This window comes from Sinocyclocheilus grahami, unplaced genomic scaffold (assembly GCF_001515645.1).
Source record: "Sinocyclocheilus grahami isolate Dianchi unplaced genomic scaffold, SAMN03320097.WGS_v1.1 scaffold143.1, whole genome shotgun sequence".
NCBI lineage: Eukaryota > Metazoa > Chordata > Actinopteri > Cypriniformes > Cyprinidae > Sinocyclocheilus > Sinocyclocheilus grahami.
Window position 1 is genome coordinate 722,410 of NW_015505322.1, and position 21,152 is coordinate 743,561.

The following is a 21,152-nucleotide window of genomic DNA, read 5'->3' on the forward strand; positions in this document are numbered from 1 at the left end:
AAATGTATCATGATATCTAAGACTGTTTAGATGTTTGTACTAGAAAACAAGACAAAAATACTAAGTAAGATAAATATTTTTCAGTGTGACATAAAGGAACTGAATTAATTTTTTATCATCAAAATGCAATTTTAGGTTTATGTAAATGAGTGAAACTATTTCTTGAATCTTACAGCATCTCTTCTTCTAAGTATGATAGTATTTTTAAATCCACATTCAATTAAGCACTACCAATGGGCTTTTGTGCTATAATTATGTATTTTACAGGCTCCTTTATTTGATTTATGAGTTGGTAATCAGATGTGAGTAGTCGGGTTAAGAGATTTCATCCTGTGTATTTGTAAAGCTTGGGTTAATATTCTTATTTGCATATGTATGAGTCAATATGATTGGACATTAATAGTGTGTAAAAATGAATGTGACCTGTTTTACATAGACACTAGAAGTTACATACTTTCACACACTTGTGTGCATTTATGTTTATCATGATGACCTACACACCCTTTTTATCTACAGGGTTATACTTAAAGATGTGCTTTTATACAAATGTAAATTGTTCCTATTTATGTATGGATTTTTAAATAATTTGTTCTTTTATTTCAAAGGATGTGTTGGACCGGATATTTAGGGAGAAACAACAAACAAGTGTTCAGCATACATAGGAACTCTTTCAATACTGTTCAGAAAGCATCCCAGCATGCACCTCTTGGAGTTGGAGTGGTAATTTAAACAAAGGGTGGTGACCTTGAAAAAGCAAATTCATAAGGTAGTTCAAAAATCGTTCGTCCTCTACCTCTGCCATACTTAGGAATTACTATTATTATAAATGTGGAAAATTTTAATTATGAAGAAAGAGTAAGTGTGTCCAAAATGTTGAATACACACATACATACAGTATGCACATACATGCTGAGAAAGAGTAGCTCTCCTCAACTGTTTGTATAAATGAAACATTTAACATCAACTGTTATGAGCTAGTTTGTTCTCTCCAGTGTTCGTGTGTGTGTGTGTGTGTGTGTTCCAGTAGCCGAGGTTGTGTGCAGCCCCTGGGGTTGTAAGCTGATTAGCTGGCTGCTCCATCCCACGCTGCTCCTGGAGGGAGGAGATTTGGAGCTAAAATAACCCCTAAGTCCTCTCAGCAACATGTTTACAGGTCAGGTTAACAGACGCGCACACACGTATCTACAAAAAACGGAGGCATCACTGCAGCTCTCAGGTAGAGTAGAATTTAAATGAGCTCTTTCTCCCTTTCACAGATCACACAGGTGGAACGAGAGAGGTTGGCTTCAGCTTTTTTTTGGGATGTGACGACCAGCTCTCCGGATGTTTCTCTGTTGCAGCTGAAGTCTAAGATCTCACCCAGGATACTTAACCTGATTTTATGCATGTGTCTGTAGGAGTGTGTGTACCAACTCTGGAGCGGGTCGTATTCTTTGTTTCCATGCCGACCCTCAGGATGGCGTGAGTCCGTTGTCTTTGGTGGGCTGAAGGCAGCGAGGTATCCCGCAGTCCTGAACACTGCTAGCATGCCTGTGCATCAGATATCGGTTGTGCCCATCACCAAAGAGACCGCCAACAGCTCCAGCCGGAATAGAGACAAGAGTAAAGAGAATGAGGCAAGTACAGACATTTAACACAGAGAATCTGTGATGTGTGTGGAGTTTTCATAACAAATACCATAGTTTGTTGTTGATGATAAAGATGTAGCCATCCATGGTTTTCCATATGGTTACTGTAGTCTGTTAGTATTTTGATGGCTTCTGTGGAACAATAGAACATTTTCAATATAGATATTGTTGCACAAGTCCTAAGTTGTGAGGATTGTCCTATAATAAGATTTCTTCGTTTGCATAAATCTGTAAGATTTACCGTAAGTGCCAAAGCAAGCAAATCCTTCTGCTTTAATTTTCAGAAGTAAGGATAAAGAATGACTCAATCTCATGTAAACAGAAATATAGCCTAGAGCAGGAGCTGGAAGGTGTTGTATTGGAAGAGAAATTGCTGCTATAAATAGAACTGTAAGGCAGTGCTACATATATTTCAGCCTCTTCAGGGTCATTGGCATTTCTTTCAAGTATATTGTAAATCAAATACAATGCTTTTCCATCAAATCGCTGTAGCATGTTTGCAGTTCAGTTTGTTTCAGCGGTGTGAATGTTTGTAATATCCAGGACATTTTTTTTTGAATGCGTGAGCATTATTGTTAGGCTCAGATGGCACATCTACAGTCTGTTTGCTGACCGCTTGATGCATATCATACACAAACATGGCTCCACATAATCTCTGGATTTGCCAAATATTTTCATGTTTGTGGCATCAAATCTGAAATATATTTAGAGTTTTGTTTTAGACACTTTGTAGTACCATGAGCATAACTGAATATGACTATGTCTGTGAAATAATCTGCATTTATCACTTTTGGATTGATAGAAATTATGAATATTATCCAGAATTGTCAAAAAAAATACTTTGAGGTGTTTTCTGCATCTGATTGGCGACTGGCACTGCTGGGCAATTATTTAATGCTTTTTTTCCACAGTGATCTGTATTGTGATTTTAGATATACTTGCCCCTTAAATGGTATGAAAACACTTGTTCAGTGTTATGTGTAGATGTCTGGCTAAGCAAAGCTACCTTTAGTATGTTTTGGCTGACCACGCCCCACAGGAAGTTTAAAATCATGTGTCTTTGAATAATTTAGATTTGCATGTCCCGAATGAAATATCATCCCTGAATTTGGGCAAAATTTAATAAAGGGCTCCCTTACAATTCATTAGTATGCATTTATATTGAATTGACCACACCCTACAGGAAGTTAAATTGGAATTAAAGGACTAGAATTCACTGAATTATAATTCAGAAATTCAAACATACCATTCATTGCAAGTTCAGATGTGCATGGACACTTAATAAATATTAAGACTTTTAAAATATTTTAAACTTTAAGTGAAGGCTTTGTGAAGTCATCATTCAAAGTTCATTTCAAAGTCTTGACTAACCTCCCTTTTCTAGGTAAAAATGACACTTATTGCAGTTATTCAAATTCAGGGATTGAACTGCAATATAAAAAGCATTCTCAGTTATGGATGCAATAAAAAAAAAAGAGGAATCACTAAATTTCTTCAAAGAATGGCTGAAATTATATGCAAAACAAAATATGAATGGATGGCATTTGAAAGTGTATTTTGAGCTGTTCAGACTCTCCAGAAAATTGTAGAGAAGAAAGAAAAGCTAGAAGTTTAAGAAAGAAAATATGTGTGGTGTTTTGTGCAAAAGTTACCACCATGCTGGTGTGTTGCTAGGCGGTTGCTAAGGTGTTATGGTTTTTATGTCATTGCAATAAAGTCGATATAGTGTTCTGGGTGGTTGTTTACCATCCCTAAGGCAAAAGAGCAAGTGTCTGTGATATTCTGGCCACTAAATATGACTCAGTTTCCTGCTTCAATATACAGTAAGTCTATGAAATTGTTTTAAACCCGTTTTACAACCGGCAGGCAGAAATCATAACAAAAGTAACAGCACACCTCTCTTCATCATTATGCAGTTTTCATCTATCATTCATGTCAGTAGCACAAACAGTTATGTGATGAATCGAATGCTTAATGTTAGGGGTTTGTTCAAATCCTTAACCCTAAACATAAGTGAAAGTCACAGTGAAGGCAGCCTGTGATAATGATGCCTTGCAGGCACTTTAACACTAGAACTGAGTGCTGAGCAAGCACTTCAGTTATTATTGTCTTTATGATATGGTCTTATTTAGCAATATGGAGACTCTGATACTCTGTTGCATTTACTGTAGGTGTATTTGTTTGTGTGTGTTGTGTGGATGTTCTATTTCTGTGAATTAGCGGGAGTCTAATCCACTGCACTCTCTGCTGGAGCTGTCTGCTTCCATCACTCACTAACACACATACTCAAAATATAAGTCTATGAAATTGTTTTAAACCCGTTTTACAACCGGCAGGCAGAAATCATAACAAAAGTAACAGCACACCTCTCTTCATCATTATGCAGTTTTCATCTATCATTCATGTCAGTAGCACAAACAGTTATGTGATGAATCGAATGCTTAATGTTAGGGGTTTGTTCAAATCCTTAACCCTAAACATAAGTGAAAGTCACAGTGAAGGCAGCCTGTGATAATGATGCCTTGCAGGCACTTTAACACTAGAACTGAGTGCTGAGCAAGCACTTCAGTTATTATTGTCTTTATGATATGGTCTTATTTAGCAATATGGAGACTCTGATACTCTGTTGCATTTACTGTAGGTGTATTTGTTTGTGTGTGTTGTGTGGATGTTCTATTTCTGTGAATTAGCGGGAGTCTAATCCACTGCACTCTCTGCTGGAGCTGTCTGCTTCCATCACTCACTAACACACATACTCAAACACATATGCACATTCACTTGGCACCATGATGGGTACTAAATGGGCTCCCTTGGAGGATTGTCCTGACCTTTGATCTTTAAAACTGGATGCCGCATAGTTAGAGACACCAACAAAATTTGAAGTGTCTACTAGTTATTATAAAGTACATTACTCGTCAAAATTTAGGGGTTGTAAGATTTGGTTCTGCTTTTGAAAGAAGTCTCTGCTGACCAAGGCTTTATTTATTTAATGAAGAATACAGTAAAACAGTGATATTGTGAAAAATTATTACAATATGACGATAGCTTTGCCATCACAGGAATAAATTACGTTCGGAAATATATTCAATTAGTATAGTAAAATAAGTATGACTTTTACAATATTCACAATGTTTTAACTGAATTTTTAAACAAATAAATGCAGCCTCGGTGAGCATAAGAGAATTCTTTTAAAAACATTAAAAACTCATAAATGATTTCAAACCTTCACTGGTAGAATATTACTGAACTGAAGCAGTTTTGTTGAAAGGTATGGTGAAAAATACCTTTATTTTCTGCCATATGAATATGTCAGTGTTATTAAATCATGTCTTTTTTCCACCTTAAATGGCATGTTCAACAAAGATGTTATAACATTGAATATATATATATATATATATATATATACACAGTATATTTATAATGTATGTACAGTATATATATTGTAGATCCTAATATAAGAGGGAGTGTGAATATGGCTGTTCTGTTTAGTGTTCTCACACACCTTTTAGAGCTTATGAAAATGGAAATTACTCAGTAGCTGCTATTCTGGAGAAACTACCTGTTAAAATTCTTGTGAAATTACTATCGGTTTATAACTCTGTCCTTCTATTTATCATTTTCATGGCCAGAACACTGTCAGTGTTGCTTGTTTTGTGTGTTAGAAATGTATTGTATAACTTCGAACAGGTGTGTATCTGACGCTCTTGCAGATGCGTAGATTGATGAGTGCATATGCATAACAAAACACACAATTATGGAGTTGTTTATTGGAGTGTCTTGAACAAGTCTTTACAGTCTTCTTGTTAACCGTTCCAAAATACTGTACCAGCAAAATATAGTATCTGTGCTACTATCTATGGGTAGACGTTTGAGATTCCGTGTGAGTAGTAGTTTGTGACCTGGTGTATCCCATCAGCACATTATCCCATGATGCACCTGTGACTATAGTTAGCTTTTGAATGGCAGTCAGGGCTTTAATCTTGGTCGGTGATTGGCTGCAGGCACACTGTCACAACACAAACCACAAGGGATGGTCACCATTGTATGTGCACCTGCATACGTAAGTGTGTATGGATCCAACACTGACAGGTTTATGTATAAAATAACAGCTGTTCTGAATCAGAATCATAAGTCTAGACTCTTGTAATTGTACTAGGCTGAACTCCAGATGGCAGAGCTAGAAAACGCTACCTCAGACAAAGATATGAGTAGGATCTTACGCAGAAACTGTGTGAAGCCAATCCCTGTGTATCTAAATGAATGCACGACCAGAGATAGACCAACCGCTCACAGATTATACCTCAGAGAAGCATCTAGAGCTAATCTAACGCTGCCTAGCACATAAACATGCATGTGTGCTCTTACATCGGCCTTTGGAGCAAGCAGAGGTGCTCTGCAGATTGGTAGCTCATTAAACATACAGGAGTGAATTTATGGGTAAGTGAATGTCAGTTTGGATGATTCTGGTTGTATTAGTCTGCATTGTTGTTTTGTGATTTGTGCATGTAATGCAGATGAGATTTTAGAGATGAAAGACCTTATAGTACTTAATAATACCTAATAATACACACTAGGGGAATAATGATAACAGTATTATAGCATAGCTTTCAATTATCTTGTCAGTTAAACTGGTTTGGGGTAGGTAATGTGTCTGAAATTTTAAATCCATTTGTTTGGGGTCAATATATATATTCAAAACAGCAGCATATATTTGAATCAGAAATCTTTTGTAGCAAATGTCTTTGTCACTTTTTATCAAAGAATCCTGAAAAAAAATCATGAAATATTCACAGAAATATTAAGCAGTATAACTGATTTCAACATTGATAATAATCAGAAATGTCTTTTGAGCAGCAAATGAGCATATTAGAATGATTTCTGAAGGATCGTGTGACTGAAGACTGGAGTAGTGATGCTGTTTTTGCTGTATTTTTGTTCAAATAAATGAAGCATTGATGAGCATAAGCGAGTCTGACCCCAAACCTGGTAGTATATGAAATGTCAACTGGTTGACCATTTATATTGATGACAAATAAAAACTACTCTAATAAACCTATCCTATTAAATTGGGACAATAAGGCATTAAGGTATTATAAACATTGAATTGATACATTTCTGCAAAGCTGCCCTGAAACAATGTGTATTGTTAAAAGAGCTATACAAGTAAAATTAAATTGAAATTGAACTTCCTTCCATAGAATGCACTGTGTCTGTATGCAGTATATGCTCTGTATTAGAGGTATTATGCTGACTAATAAAAGTAAATCATAAATTAAGTGTTACTACTTAAAATAAATGTTTTCTATTTTTATATATTTTAAAGTGTAGTTTATTCCTGTGATGCAAAGATTAATTTTCAGCATCATTACTCCAGTCTTCAGTGTCACATGATCCTAATATGCTGATTTGCTGCTAATATTAATATTAAAAAAATATTTCTTAAAAAAAAAAAAGCCTTGCTGACCTCAAACCCTATAAAAAAAAGTAAATTAAATAAAAAACAAAACGTATTACTAGTACCCAATTCATGGAAAGTACCAGCAGTATTTGCTTATCTGTTAATCAGAATTACTTTTTGTTTATTTTAAGCTGTCGTTTTGGTTGTATTGATATAACACATGCCTTTCCATTTAAATTTGACAATTCTGAGAGACAAACAATACTAATGACCAATGAACCTTGATCTTAGAACATTGACTTGATCTTTGACCCTAACTAGCATTAAGGGTCAAGGCTAAAAATATTTGTCTAGGGCTTTCTATGTGCCAGAAACTAGACCTTGGTCTTTATAGGGATTTTAGAATGTATAGTAGATTCATTCTGGTCAGCATTTACTGTGACCTGGATTCTGTAAATTATTCAGTTTCCAGATAGGAAAGTTTTAGGAGAAAGGAGTGCTTCGGTGATAGGTGGGGTTAGGTTTGTTCTCAGATGTTAAAGCAATAGTACAGTATTGTAGTGAGAGGATATGAACTATCAGAAACCTGATATGACTATATTAATGCTCCCTTTTTCAAAGCCTTCATTGAGATTTATATTAAGCTACATTTGTTTAATAGAGCTCTGTAATAAACAACCATATATATGCTATTTTGAATGCAACAGAAAATCTGTAATTTGTGACGTCAAACAGTCAAGAGAAATGTGATGCTATTTATAAATGAGAAGACTGCATCGATAATGAGAAAATATCAATAACCAGCATTTACTGTGACCTGGATTCTGTAAATTATTCAGTTTCCAGATAGGAAAGTTTTAGGAGAAAGGAGTGCTTTGGTGATAGGTGGGGTTAGGTTTGTTCTCAGATGTTAAAGCAATAGTACAGTATTATAGTGAGAGGATATGAACTATCAGAAACCTGATATGACTATATTAATGCTCCCTTTTTCAAAGCCTTCATTGAGATTTATATTAAGCTACATTTGTTTAATAGAGCTCTGTAATAAACAACCATATATATGCTATTTTGAATGCAACAGAAAATCTGTAATTTGTGACGTCAAACAGTCAAGAGAAATGTGATGCTATTTATAAATGAGAAGACTGCATCGATAATGAGAAAATATCAATAAGAAGGTCATTTTATATGTGTTGTCGGAGTATATAAATTCTAGACTAGAGGAATGAGCACTATTTTTCCAGCGAGGAAGTCATGTTATCATTCAGTACAGAAGCTGTGAAGACTGGAAGGCTTTTATGTAGAAAGTGAATCCATTAAGTGCATTACACACCATAGCAAGTGTCTTGAATCTAATTCTAAAGCCTGTGGAAAGCATCCAGGGGAGTAATTTTATTTGCTCAGATGTTGCTCCTCAATAGCAACACTCATGGAGTTTTTAGTTGTTTCATTCAAGTATCAGCGTTATTTCAGATGGTTCTCCAAAAATGTCTTGGGAAAAATAAAAACAGACACATATAAGAGACAACTGTTGATGGTGTGGCAATATAGAACTGTAAAATGAATGTGAATTTGATGAGAAATATTTGTGTTGGTGTTGAAATCTCTGACTTTCACACACAGACTTCGGTTTCTTGGCAAACTGAGCAAAGTTTGAGATTTCTGAGGAGACAGAAGTTCTTCTTCTCAGGACTCAGAACTCTCCATTTGCTCTCAGTCTCATTTAGGCGAAACAATCAGGATATTAAAGAGAACTCATCTTTGATTTTCTGTGTGAGGAAAACCACATTTGGTTGAGTGGTGCGACTGTATTTCATGTGAGCGCAAACATGATTATCATGTGGTTCTGAATACTGATGTCAAACAATCATAAAACATGTTTAGAATAATATAATTTTCTCTCAGAGGATGCAGTCGCACCTGCATGCTGGCTAAAAGATACACTGCGGGTGTGTAAAATATTTATGAGCTGATCAGATGTTGGTGTCTGTTGGCTTTCGCATTAATAATTCAGAGCAATATATAGTGTCGCTTCAGGAGAGAGAGAACAGAGTTCAATACTAACAGCAGCTAAACAACATATACATTTTTTTGTAAATATATTTATAAACTAATTATTGTAACTTTTTCACTTAATAACAAATCAGTTAGGTCTACTGATAAAATAAAAAAAAAAACACTTTTGAAGTTGATGTTGTAGTTAACATCATGATAGTCTGACTTGTTTTTCTGTATAAGCCTGATATGCAAAATAATCATATTTGTGCACTTGCAACACCTTACACGCACTATCACTGATAGTGATCCCCAGAGGATCATTTGTGTGTGTGCTTTTGTATGTTAGCTTGAAGGAAAGATAGTTAAGTTAATAATGGATCAGGTGTGGACCAGAGAGAAAGGTGGACCCACCAAAAGGCCAGGAGGAATCAGCTCTGCCTGAGGCACATGAAGGCAATAAATGCTAATACAGATCGGTTTCACAAAAGCCTGGCAAAAAAAAGTATTCAGCATTTTTAAAAACAACAATCAAAGGTCAACCATTCCCTTTTGTGCCATTTGTATTTAATATTGATTTTGAACTTATTGTAGCTAAACCAGAACTGTGTAGAAGAAAGCACTTTGTTTACACACTATACGGTTCAAATATCAGTTAGATTATTATTTTTTGAATGAATGAATGATTGTTTTATTCTGCAAGTGTATTAAATTGTTCAAAAGTGAAAATAAAGTTAATATTAAAAATATTAAGCAGCACAACTGTTTTCAACATTGATAATAATAATCAGAAATGTCTCTTGAGCAGCAAATCAGCATATTAGATCATGTGACACTGAAGACTGGAATAATGATGCTGGAAATTCAGCTTTGCATCACAGGAATAAATTACATTTTAAACTATATCACAATAGAAAACAGTTATTTTGAATTGTAATAATATTTCACAATATTAATGTTTTACTGTAGTTTTGATTAAATAAATGCAGCCTTGGTGAACATATAAGAGACTTCATTTAAAAACTTTTTTTTTTAAATGTACCAAACTGTTTGTCTATCAGACAGTAAAACTAATATTTTTGTAACTTGTTATTGTATTATCCAAAAAAAAAAAAAAAAAAAAAAAAACAAGTTCAGTCATTTTTTTGTATGACCTGACATGCTATGCATTGTTCATACAACAGTTAAGTAAATATTAACTTAGTAAACATTATTTTCATAATATGAGGTATTTCTGAGTGAAAGGATATTCAGCTTTTTTATACACTACGTTGGGATTGTTTAAGGTGAGTGTTGCTGTATTCCAATGGATCAAATGAGAGTTTGCTAAAAGAGGTTTAGCTATTGGTTAACATTATCTATAACTTGTGTGGCCAGTTCAGCGAAAGAGAAAGTTATTGCATTATGATTAATGATTACATATAGACATAAAGACAAATGTGTTTATAGTGAATAACATTCACTGATAAATCGTTCACAATCAGACCAGGAACATGCATTAAGAAAATAAATAGGGTCAATTTTAATTTCATGTTGAATTTAAACAGAGCTCTGTACACTTGAGTGAGGACTTGAATGATTCCCTCTCTTTTTCTATTGTCATCTAGTCATTGTGTTCATTAGTTACCATCAACACACACAGGCATAGTGTATGTCTCACATGCAAATGGGTCTTAGGACGCTGCTGTTATTTTTAGTAATAGGATTGGTTTGTCTTAAAGCTGCAGTCACATTAAAGATCTGTTCAAACATGTGACAGAACTACTGCTTTAAAAGCCAACGTTTCTTTGTTGCTTTGTATGTTATGTGTGACAACGCTTATAATTTCTGCTCTACTAGCATCACCAAACTGAAAGTACCAAACAGGTTTCCCATATCTGCCGCTGGTCAAATAAACCAACAGACTAGCCACTGATTGAGCCTGAAACAGAGCAATGTTTCACATGGGTCATATAATTGATTGTACACTTTAAGCTGGGATAGGAGAAAGTATTTTGTGCTACAACTTTGAAAGTATGACCTCAGTGTGGATGAGAGAGAGAGAGAGAGAGAGAGAGAGAGAGAGAGAGCATATGACTAATCCTCTTTGTTTCCTTTAGGGTGAGAAAGCACCTGGGCGATCAGGAAGTCGATCCAGCAATATATCTAAGGTAACACACCCACGCCATCATTATTCAAAGCAACCCTAACGACAAGAAAGTAAGTGTTTTGCACATGCATGTTACTGTGACCTGTGGTTTCAGGTGAGCACTTCCACCCCGGGAGCTGTGCTGAACAGCATCTCTCAAACGTCGGTTACACCCTCCTCCCAGGACATATGCAGGTGAGTGTGGTCATGGGCCGATGCTGCAGGACACCATGCTTGTGATTGGTGCTTTGCTCATCTACATGTTTGCACATCGTGTGATTTTATGGAATGAGTTCTGGAAGGTCAGTGTCTTTGAAGGTATATGCAGTGGAGACCAAAAGTCTGAGATCACAAGTTTGCAACGGTTATTTTTTTCCGTTTAAAACAACAACGGAAAATAAGCAGAGATTTTGAACAATGAAAAGAAATGTTTCGCAAAAAGCATAAAGATTATAATAAATTTAATGTATTTAACTATAAATTAATTAAATGAAAGACTACAAATAATGCAGTTTATAAAACAATTTGTATTACATTTTTTAAAAAATTATAAAATTAAATAACAAATACAAGGTAAAATAATGTAATCTATAAAATATTTTGTATTAAATTATGAAATTTAAATAAACTTAAATTATGAATTCAAAATAGAATAATATATATTTTTTTATTATTATTAAATTACATTAAGAATGCAAAACTGAATAGAATTCATTTTTAAACATTTGTATTAAATTAAATTAGAATGGGATAATATCATTTATAAAACATTTTGTATTCAATTAAATAATATGAACTTGAATATCATTTATTAATAAACATTTTGTATTCAATTAGAATAGATTAATATAATTTATAAAACATTTTGTATTCAATTATGAAATTTAAATTCAATTTCTGAATGCTAAATAGAATAATATTATTTATCCAAGTTTTGGCCTGAAAAACATTAATATTTAATGCACTAATAATTAAATATTAGGAGTGCAAAATAGAATATAATATGTTATGAAATATTTTGTATTAGATTAAGAACAAAGTAGGAAAATATAATTTGTTGTGAAATATTTTGTATTAAATTATTCCATTTAAATTAAATTATCAATGCAAAATCATTTATAAATCAGTGTGTATCAAATTAATTTTAGAATGCAAAATTAAAGAAATTGTTATGCACCTTTTTGTATTAAATTCAATTAATTAAAATTAAATGGAATAATTTAAATTAAATTCATTTAAATAAAAGTGATATCACTAGCAGTCTCAGACTTTTCTGTATCTATAAATGAATAGCTCTGTAGGTATGTAAAACGATTTGAAATTACACTATATGTTTCGAATGCAACATTTTCTTTTTGATTTTCTGTATTAAAATGATGATTGAACAGTGACAAGGCCAATAATAACTTCAACAGAAATTCAATTTTTATTTGTCCATTATGTTTTTCACTCATCAATCATTTCATGCTCTGTTGTGTCTTCATCTTTTTGATTTTATGTGTATGTGTGTATGTGTTGTGCAGCTCTAGTGGTCACGCTAAACTTGAAGTAGATGGCTCAGATCAGACTACACCCGTCATGCCCATAAACCCCGCCTCCGACCCCGTCCCCACCGCAAAGCGGCAAGTCAAACGGCGTATCCGGCGGCGACGGGAGAGCACCGGGACTGTTGGGTGTGCCACAGAGTGCGTGGACCAACCGAGACATTCACGGTTGCATAGGCAGACGCACACACACTCTGACTCATCCTCAGAGGACGAGCAGCGCTGGAGAGAAGCTCGCTCCTGGAGTCGCCAGAAAGCAAGACGGAGACGCAGCAGCAGCCAACACACGCAAGCGCATCCCCGTGAGGAACGGGACGCCACTAAGCTCATGTCTGTCAACTCAGACGAGGGACAGAAGGAGAACCAGCCGCCGTTGTGCAAGGGTCCCAACACCAGGGCCCACAAAAAGTTATCAAAAAGGGAGGAGCGTGGGGGCCAAAGCCAGGCAGCCAATCACACAAAAGGCAATGAGCGTAGTAGTAGGAGTGGAAGTGAGGAGGAAGAGCCTATTACAAAAACGTATGAGGAAAGAGGTTCAGGAGACCCAGACATGTCTGTCCCATCCCCTTTTAAATGCACTGTTCCTACCGATCATAATGGTGCCACGCAACAAGCATGCACTGATGATGAACTAGAGGTGTGCAGGTGAGAGAGAGAGCGAGGTAGAGATGGATGAGAGTCAGAGGTTGAACGAGCGAGAAGCTGATGTGATTTTGTTTGCGCAGGATCTGTCACTGTGAAGGAGACGAGGAGTGTGCGCTCATCACCCCTTGCCGCTGTACGGGAAGTTTGCGTTTTGTGCACCAGGGCTGCCTGCACCAGTGGATCAAGAGCTCCGATACACGCTGCTGTGAGCTGTGCAAATATGCCTTCATCATGGAGACACACCTCAAACCTTTGCGCAAGGTAACACACACATACACATATCTCTGAACAGCTCAGATCCTGTTTTATTAAACACCAGTGGCAGCTGGTGGGGAAGCACAGATGACAAAAATCGTGTACTCATTCATCCATATATATATAATATATATATATATATAGAGAGAGAGAGAGAAATTAAATCAGTACATAATTGCACAGGTGAATATATATATAGAGAGAGAGATTCACTAGTGTATCTATCTATCGAAGCTTCTTCTCAGACTATAAACAGTGAAATCAATTCCTCAGAAATGTATTTCTAACATTATTCAAGAAACAAGATGAACTGATTTTAATTAGCTGTTTGACTATCTTTTAAGTTTCAATTATTGGCTTTGTTGCAAAGTCCCACCTCTTTGAGAGCTCGTCCAATCATCAAACAGAGCACCCCGGCCATCTCTGAACAGCTCAGATCCTGTTTTATTAAACACCAGTGGCAGCTGGTGGGGAAGCACAGATGACAAAAATCGTGTACTCATTCATCCATATATATATAATATATATATAGAGAGAGAGAGAGAGAGAGAGAAATTAAATCAGTACATAATTGCACAGGTGAATATATATATATAGAGAGAGATTCACTAGTGTATCTATCTATCGAAGCTTCTTCTCAGACTATAAACAGTGAAATCAATTCCTCAGAAATGTATTTCTAACATTATTCAAGAAACAAGATGAACTGATTTTAATGAGCTGTTTGACTATCTTTTAAGTTTCAATTATTGGCTTTGTTGCAAAGTCCCACCTCTTTGAGAGCTCGTCCAATCATCAAACAGAGCACCCCGGCTTCCAGTTGGAAAATAAATACCCAGGTGCTTTTTCACTGATTTTTTTGTGAAGAAAAAATTAAATATTCATTAAACAAAAATAGAACATTATGCTAACTTTAACCAAAATTGAGATGTCAAATTTCAACTAAATTTTCCATTATCCCTCCCATCTTAACATTGAGTAATGTTCAAAAGTTTGGGGTCAGTATTTTTTTTCTGGTAAGAAATTAATACTTTTATTAAACAGAAATCATTTAGTTAAAATCGACAGTAAAGACATTTACAATGTTAGAAAAGGTTGCAAATAAATGCTGTTCTTTGGAACTTTCTATTCATCAAAGAAAAAAATCCACAAAAATATAATCAATATTATCTGTTTTTAACATAACAAGAAATGCTTCTTGAGCAGCAAATCATCATATTAAAATGATTTCTGAAGGATCGTGACACTGAAGCTCGGAGCGAATAAATAAAGAATAAATGAGAAATAAAATAGAAAAGTTCTATTTATTTCATAATATTGTACTGTATTTTTGATCATATAAATGCAGCCTTGTTGAGCATGACAGACCTTTTTCAAAAGCATAAAAAAATCGTACCAAACATAAACGGTTGAGTATATATTTAAACAGTAAAACCAATGTTTTATTAGTTTCAAAAACATTTCAAAAAATTCCAACCCCAACCCTTTGAATGGTAGTGCTTTCACTGATTTTTTTGTGAAGAAAAAATTAAATATTCATTTAACAAAAATAGAACATTATGCTAACTTTAACCAAAGTTGAGATGTCAAATTTCAACTAAATTTTCCATTATCCCTCCCATCTTAACATTGAGTACTGTTCAAAAGTTTGGGGTCAGTATTTTTTTTCTGGTAAGAAATTAATACTTTTATTAAACAGAAATCATTTAGTTAAAATCGACAGTAAAGACATTTACAATGTTAGAAAAGGTTGCAAATAAATGCTGTTCTTTGGAACTTTCTATTCATCAAAGAAAAAAATCCACAAAAATATAATCAATATTATCTGTTTTTAACATAACAAGAAATGCTTCTTGAGCAGCAAATCATCATATTAAAATGATTTCTGAAGGATCGTGACACTGAAGCTCGGAGCGAATAAATAAAGAATAAATGAGAAATAAAATAGAAAAGTTCTATTTATTTCATAATATTGTACTGTATTTTTGATCATATAAATGCAGCCTTGTTGAGCATGACAGACCTTTTTCAAAAGCATAAAAAAATCGTACCAAACATAAACGGTTGAGTATATATTTAAACAGTAAAACCAATGTTTTATTAGTTTCAAAAACATTTCAAAAAATTCCAACCCCAACCCTTTGAATGGTAGTGCATACATAAAATTTTAATTTGACAAGAATTTGACTCTTAATGATTATTTTAAAGGTGTGTGATTTGTGCATCATTATGATGTAAATACATTAATATGCTATAGGCCAGGCTTATGCAAAACTCAGTTTAATACAATATCTAATAGTTTTCCATCTCTTACCAAATGGTTTTGGCCTGAAAATCAGTTGAAGACACCTTCCATGAGACATTTCACAAATTCAAAATATAAATAAAATATCATTTTGTTCTGAACAAATATAATTGAAAAGCACATATAATTTACGCCTTCATCCCTGCTTCCCAAGCTTGATCATTACACCCTACTGTGCTGTTTCCATAGCGACGCAGTGTAGAGCACTACAATCTCTTTCATTGACTTTCATCATTTTAAAGCATATTTATAGAGCACAAAGCAATAATTAAAAAAAGAAAACTAGTTCATTTATGCCCATAGCAGAAATTATGATTGAGTTACACACCAACGTATAGTGATTAGGGGGTCATTCAAGAAGGAGTTTTTCATAATGAGCAATAATAGTAGGGATGCTTGCCTTAGTAAACACTGCTAATAAAATAAACTCAGGGTTTATTGTGCAGATTACTCTGAATGGGGAAATATTGTGAAGGTCAGCATGCACATAACCTAGTGCTGCTACATTGTGGCTAAAATAATAATTACAGGAAGGCAGTGCATTCATAAAGTCCTGTCTCTGCTTTAGTGGGAAAAGCTACAGATGTCTACAAGTGAGCGACGGAAGATCTTCTGCTCCGTGACGTTTCACCTGGCTGCTGTGGTGTGTGTCATCTGGTCACTCTATGTTCTGATTGACCGCACGACTGAAGAGATTCGCCAAGGCAAGAACAATGGTAAACACACTGACAAGCATAGGTTTAGTGTTTGCAAGAGGGCATGAGATGCAATGTAGTGTTATTCAGTATTGCTGTGTGATCCACTTATTATATCATTTAGTGTAGTACAGCTGGAATGTTGTATTGAACAATCAGAATCTAGTTTTGTAAGAGGATTATATTGTGGTGAATTGCAGTAGTGTTGTAAAGTAGCTTTGTATAAGCTCATATTAAGTACGTTTTTATTTTATTTCTAAAGAATCATCAGTACTTTTGACAAAATGTGTTTATAAAATCATGTACACTCACATGAAATGGGGGGGGGGGGGGGTCAACTAACTAATGCACATTATAAAAGAAACATGCAAAAATCAGTCCGTGCAATAAACCAGTGAATGTCTCAAACGGTTTCAAAGTCTCTGTTTATTTATGAACTAATGATACTGTTACCTGAGTGACTAAGTAACACCCTTCCTCACAACAACATATTTTTGCAAGAGGCTCAGTACACTCTGGTTACCATTAGGAAGCACTAGTAACACAAAGCAACGTCTTGCTCTTTCTGTGCTTACACAGCATGATGTCCATTCCTCTACAGTAAACTGTAGTAGAGCTGCAGGATTACTATAGCTCTGTATCAGAATTCCGAGATGCATCTTCCTTATTCTCTTCTTCCACGTGTTTATCTTGTGAAACTGCAGACACGGTGCTATCAGAGCCTTTGGCTGAAACATTTCTCATCTTAATGTTGGGGAGTTTCTTGAGGTCACCGGTCCACTCTCTATCAAACAAATGTGGCTCAAGGGTAGACGGATTTGATATGTTAAGGGTTGAACTTTACATCGCTAGTTCTTGCTATAAAAAGTTTTAAAGAACATACTTTTAAGCAGTAATTACCTGAATATTTTCAGATGCTTAGAGTTGATGATATCAGGGATTTCTGTAAGGTGAAAAAAGAAATAACTTTTAACCATATACAGCATGATGTTGCCTAAGGATAACAAAGATTAACAAGAACATTATGCATATAGAATGGCAATAAATGGTTAATAACGAAGGATGACTTTAATTAAACCAATACAACTCTTTGCATGGCTTGAGGAGGATGCACGCTCTAATGCACTCACCTTGGAAAAACAATTAGCTATGTGTGTATGTGCAGCTAGAAGTATTCAAGCAGGAAACATTTTATACAAGCATTCTTAGCACTGCTCACATAAAACTCTTAAATGGCAGGAAACAAAAAAAAGATAAAGGAGACCTATACAAAAGTATATATTGAATATTGGAAACATACCAAAGCCATTGCCTTCATACTGAGCTCTCTCTCGCTCCATTGTTTGTTTGATGATAGCTTCTCTAGAGCCATGCTGACGACCCTGTCGTCCTTTAATACTGTTCGCTAACTCAATCTTTTTTGTTCCGTGTATTATTGACTTTAGTCAGGAGTTCCGCTGGAATCGCATCTCATATATCAATATTCTTTATTCACACGATGAAACGATCAGAAAATAATGTTTTTGTCATGTATATCTTACAAACTTTCAAAATTACTTTATGACAATAGAAACAAGAAAAATCGATTTTGTTTTTGATATAAATGACTATTTAATATTATTTTAATATTGCATTTTGTGCATTGAATATAATTCAATGTACCTGTTGTCAATAAAAACGATTTAGCTTTTAATCTGGATTTTTTTTTTCGTATTTCACTCTGTCTCTTTTTTATTTTTTGGAATTTCTCTTTTTATTTTAATTTTATTTCATCATTTTTTCATTGATGTATTTTCTAGTCAGAAATATAATTCTATGTTATGGTTACATGGTTATAATTAATTTTATTCAGAAAGAGAGAGAAAGAGAACAATATGCATTGAATTGAACGAAAATTGAATATATTTAAACCATATTTAAACCATATTCTTTATTGATATCATCCGCTTAATTTAAACTGAATCAAATATTTTTAAATGTAAAAAACAAAAACAAATAGAACTAATAGAACTTTATAATTTTCCAACTGTACGGTTGTCTTTTATCTGCTTTAGCTGTTTTATATTTCTTTTACACTGAATTTTGTACTTTCAATATAATTCAATATACATCAATAAAAACAATTGAGCTTTTTATCCCCAATTTTTCCTATTTCACTTTTTATTTATTTATTAATTTTTGTTGTGCCAAATCGGTTGTACGGATCACTCTGCTGTGGCGACCCCTGATAAAATAAAGCAAGCCGAAAGAAGAGAGAGAGATTTTTATTTATGTTTTTTAATTTTCAATTCATTTCATCATATGTATATATATATATATATTATAGTTCGCAATTTCTTTCAGAAAGAGAACAATATTATGAATATAATATTTACAGAATATATTTAGACCATATTCTGTATTCACATAACCCGCTTAATTTATTAAACTGCATGTTATGCATTTTGAATGGTAAAAGCTAATCTACTGTCTCGAGATGGTCCTCACTGCAGAACACAAGATTCAGGGGGCGTGGTTGGATCCAGATCCAACTCCTCCCACCTTACATATACCTAAACCTACCCGTCTCCACCCCTGATCCATAAACATACCCATCTCCACCCCTAAACCTACCCATCTCTACCCCTAATCCTAGCCATCTCCACCCATAATCCTAGCCATCTCCAACCCTAATCCTACCCTTCTCCACCCCTAATCCTAGCCATCTCCACCCCTAAACCTACACATCTCCGCCCTAAACCTACCAATCTTCGCCCTAATCCAACCAATCTCCACCCCTAAACCTACCCATCTCCGCCCTAATCCTACCCATCTCCACCCCTAATCCAACCAATCTCCGCCCCAATACTACCCATCTCCACCCCTAATCCAACCAATCTCCGCCCCTAATCCTAGCCATCTCCACCCCTAAACCTACCCATCTCCGCCCTAAACCTACCAATCTTCGCCCCTAAATCTACCCATCTCCGCCCTAATCCAACCAATCTCCGCCCCTAAATCTACCCATCTCCGCCCTAATCCAACCAATCTCCACCCCTAAATCTACCCATCTCCGCCCTAATCCAACCAATCTCCGCCTCTAATCCTACCCATCTCCACCCCTAATCCAACCCATCTCCGCCCCTAATCCTACCCATCTCCGCCCTTAATCCAACCAATCTCCGCCTCTAATCCTACCCATCTCCACCCCTAATCCAACCCATCTCCGCCCCTAATCCTACCCATCTCCGCCCTTAATCCAACCAATCTCCGCCTCTAATCCTACCCATCTCCACCCCTAATCCAACCCATCTCCGCCCCTAATCCTACCCATCTCCGCCCTTAATCCAACCAATCTCCGCCTCTAATCCTACCCATCTCCACCCCTAATCCAACCAATCTCCACCCCAATCCTACCCATCTCCGCCCCTAATCCTACCCATCTCCGCCCCTAATCCTACCCATCTCCGCCCTTAATCCAACCAATCTCCGCCTCTAATCCTACCCATCTCCACCCCTAATCCAACCAATCTCCGCCCCTAATCCTACCCATCTCCCCCCCTAATCCAACCCATCTCCGCCCCTAATCCAACCAATCTCCGCCTCTAATCCTACCCATCTCCACCCCTAATCCAACCCATCTCCGCCCCTAATCCAACCAATCTCCGCCTCTAATCCTACCCATCTCCACCCCTAATCCAACCCATCTCCGCCCCTAATCCAACCAATCTCCGCCTCTAATCCTACCCATCTCCACCCCTAATCCAACCCATCTCCGCCCCTAATCCAACCAATCTCCGCCTCTAATCCTACCCATCTCCACCCCTAATCCAACCCATCTCCGCCCCTAATCCAACCAATCTCCGCCTCTAATCCTACCCATCTCCACCCCTAATCCAACCCATCTCCGCCCCTAATCCAACCAATCTCCGCCTCTAATCCTACCCATCTCCACCCCTAATCCAACCCATCTCCGCCCCTAATCCAACCAATCTCCGCCTCTAATCCTACCCATCTCCACCCCTAATCCAACCCATCTCCGCCCCTAATCCAACCAATCTCCGCCTCTAATCCTACCCATCTCCACCCCTAATCCAACCCATCTCCGCCCCTAATCCAACCAATCTCCGCCTCTAATCCTACCCATCTCCACCCCTAATCCAACCCATCTCCGCCCCTAATCCAACCAATCTCCGCCTCTAATCCTACCCATCTCCACCCCTAATCCAACCCATCTCCGCCCCTAATCCAACCAATCTCCGCCTCTAATCCTACCCATCTCCACCCCTAATCCAACCCATCTCCGCCCCTAATCCAACCAATCTCCGCCTCTAATCCTACCCATCTCCACCCCTAATCCAACCCATCTCCGCCCCTAATCCAACCAATCTCCGCCTCTAATCCTACCCATCTCCACCCCTAATCCAACCCATCTCCGCCCCTAATCCAACCAATCTCCGCCTCTAATCCTACCCATCTCCACCCCTAATCCAACCCATCTCCGCCCCTAATCCAACCAATCTCCGCCTCTAATCCTACCCATCTCCACCCCTAATCCAACCAATCTCCGCCCCTAATCC

The 21,152-nt window shown here is 36.3% G+C and overlaps 2 protein-coding genes across 2 annotated transcripts; one reads left to right on the top strand and one right to left on the bottom strand.

Moving 5' to 3' along the window:
- Positions 1-1,115: 1,115 nt before the first annotated feature.
- On the top strand, positions 1,116-16,777 carry marchf1 (uncharacterized). The gene is made up of 7 exons (XM_016280720.1): positions 1,116-1,216; positions 1,398-1,616; positions 11,121-11,171; positions 11,265-11,344; positions 12,673-13,338; positions 13,419-13,599; positions 16,467-16,777. The coding sequence occupies exons 2-7, from the start codon at positions 1,527-1,529 to the stop codon at positions 16,659-16,661; spliced, it is 1,263 nt and encodes a 420-aa protein (XP_016136206.1). The 5' UTR covers positions 1,116-1,216; positions 1,398-1,526; the 3' UTR covers positions 16,662-16,777.
- A 170-nt stretch (positions 16,778-16,947) lies between these two features.
- On the bottom strand, positions 16,948-18,004 carry LOC107591584 (translation machinery-associated protein 16). The gene is made up of 3 exons (XM_016280775.1): positions 17,894-18,004; positions 17,494-17,536; positions 16,948-17,377 (listed from the first exon to the last, which is right to left on the bottom strand). The coding sequence occupies exons 1-3, from the start codon at positions 17,931-17,933 to the stop codon at positions 17,221-17,223; spliced, it is 240 nt and encodes a 79-aa protein (XP_016136261.1). The 5' UTR covers positions 17,934-18,004; the 3' UTR covers positions 16,948-17,220.
- Positions 18,005-21,152: the final 3,148 nt, after the last annotated feature.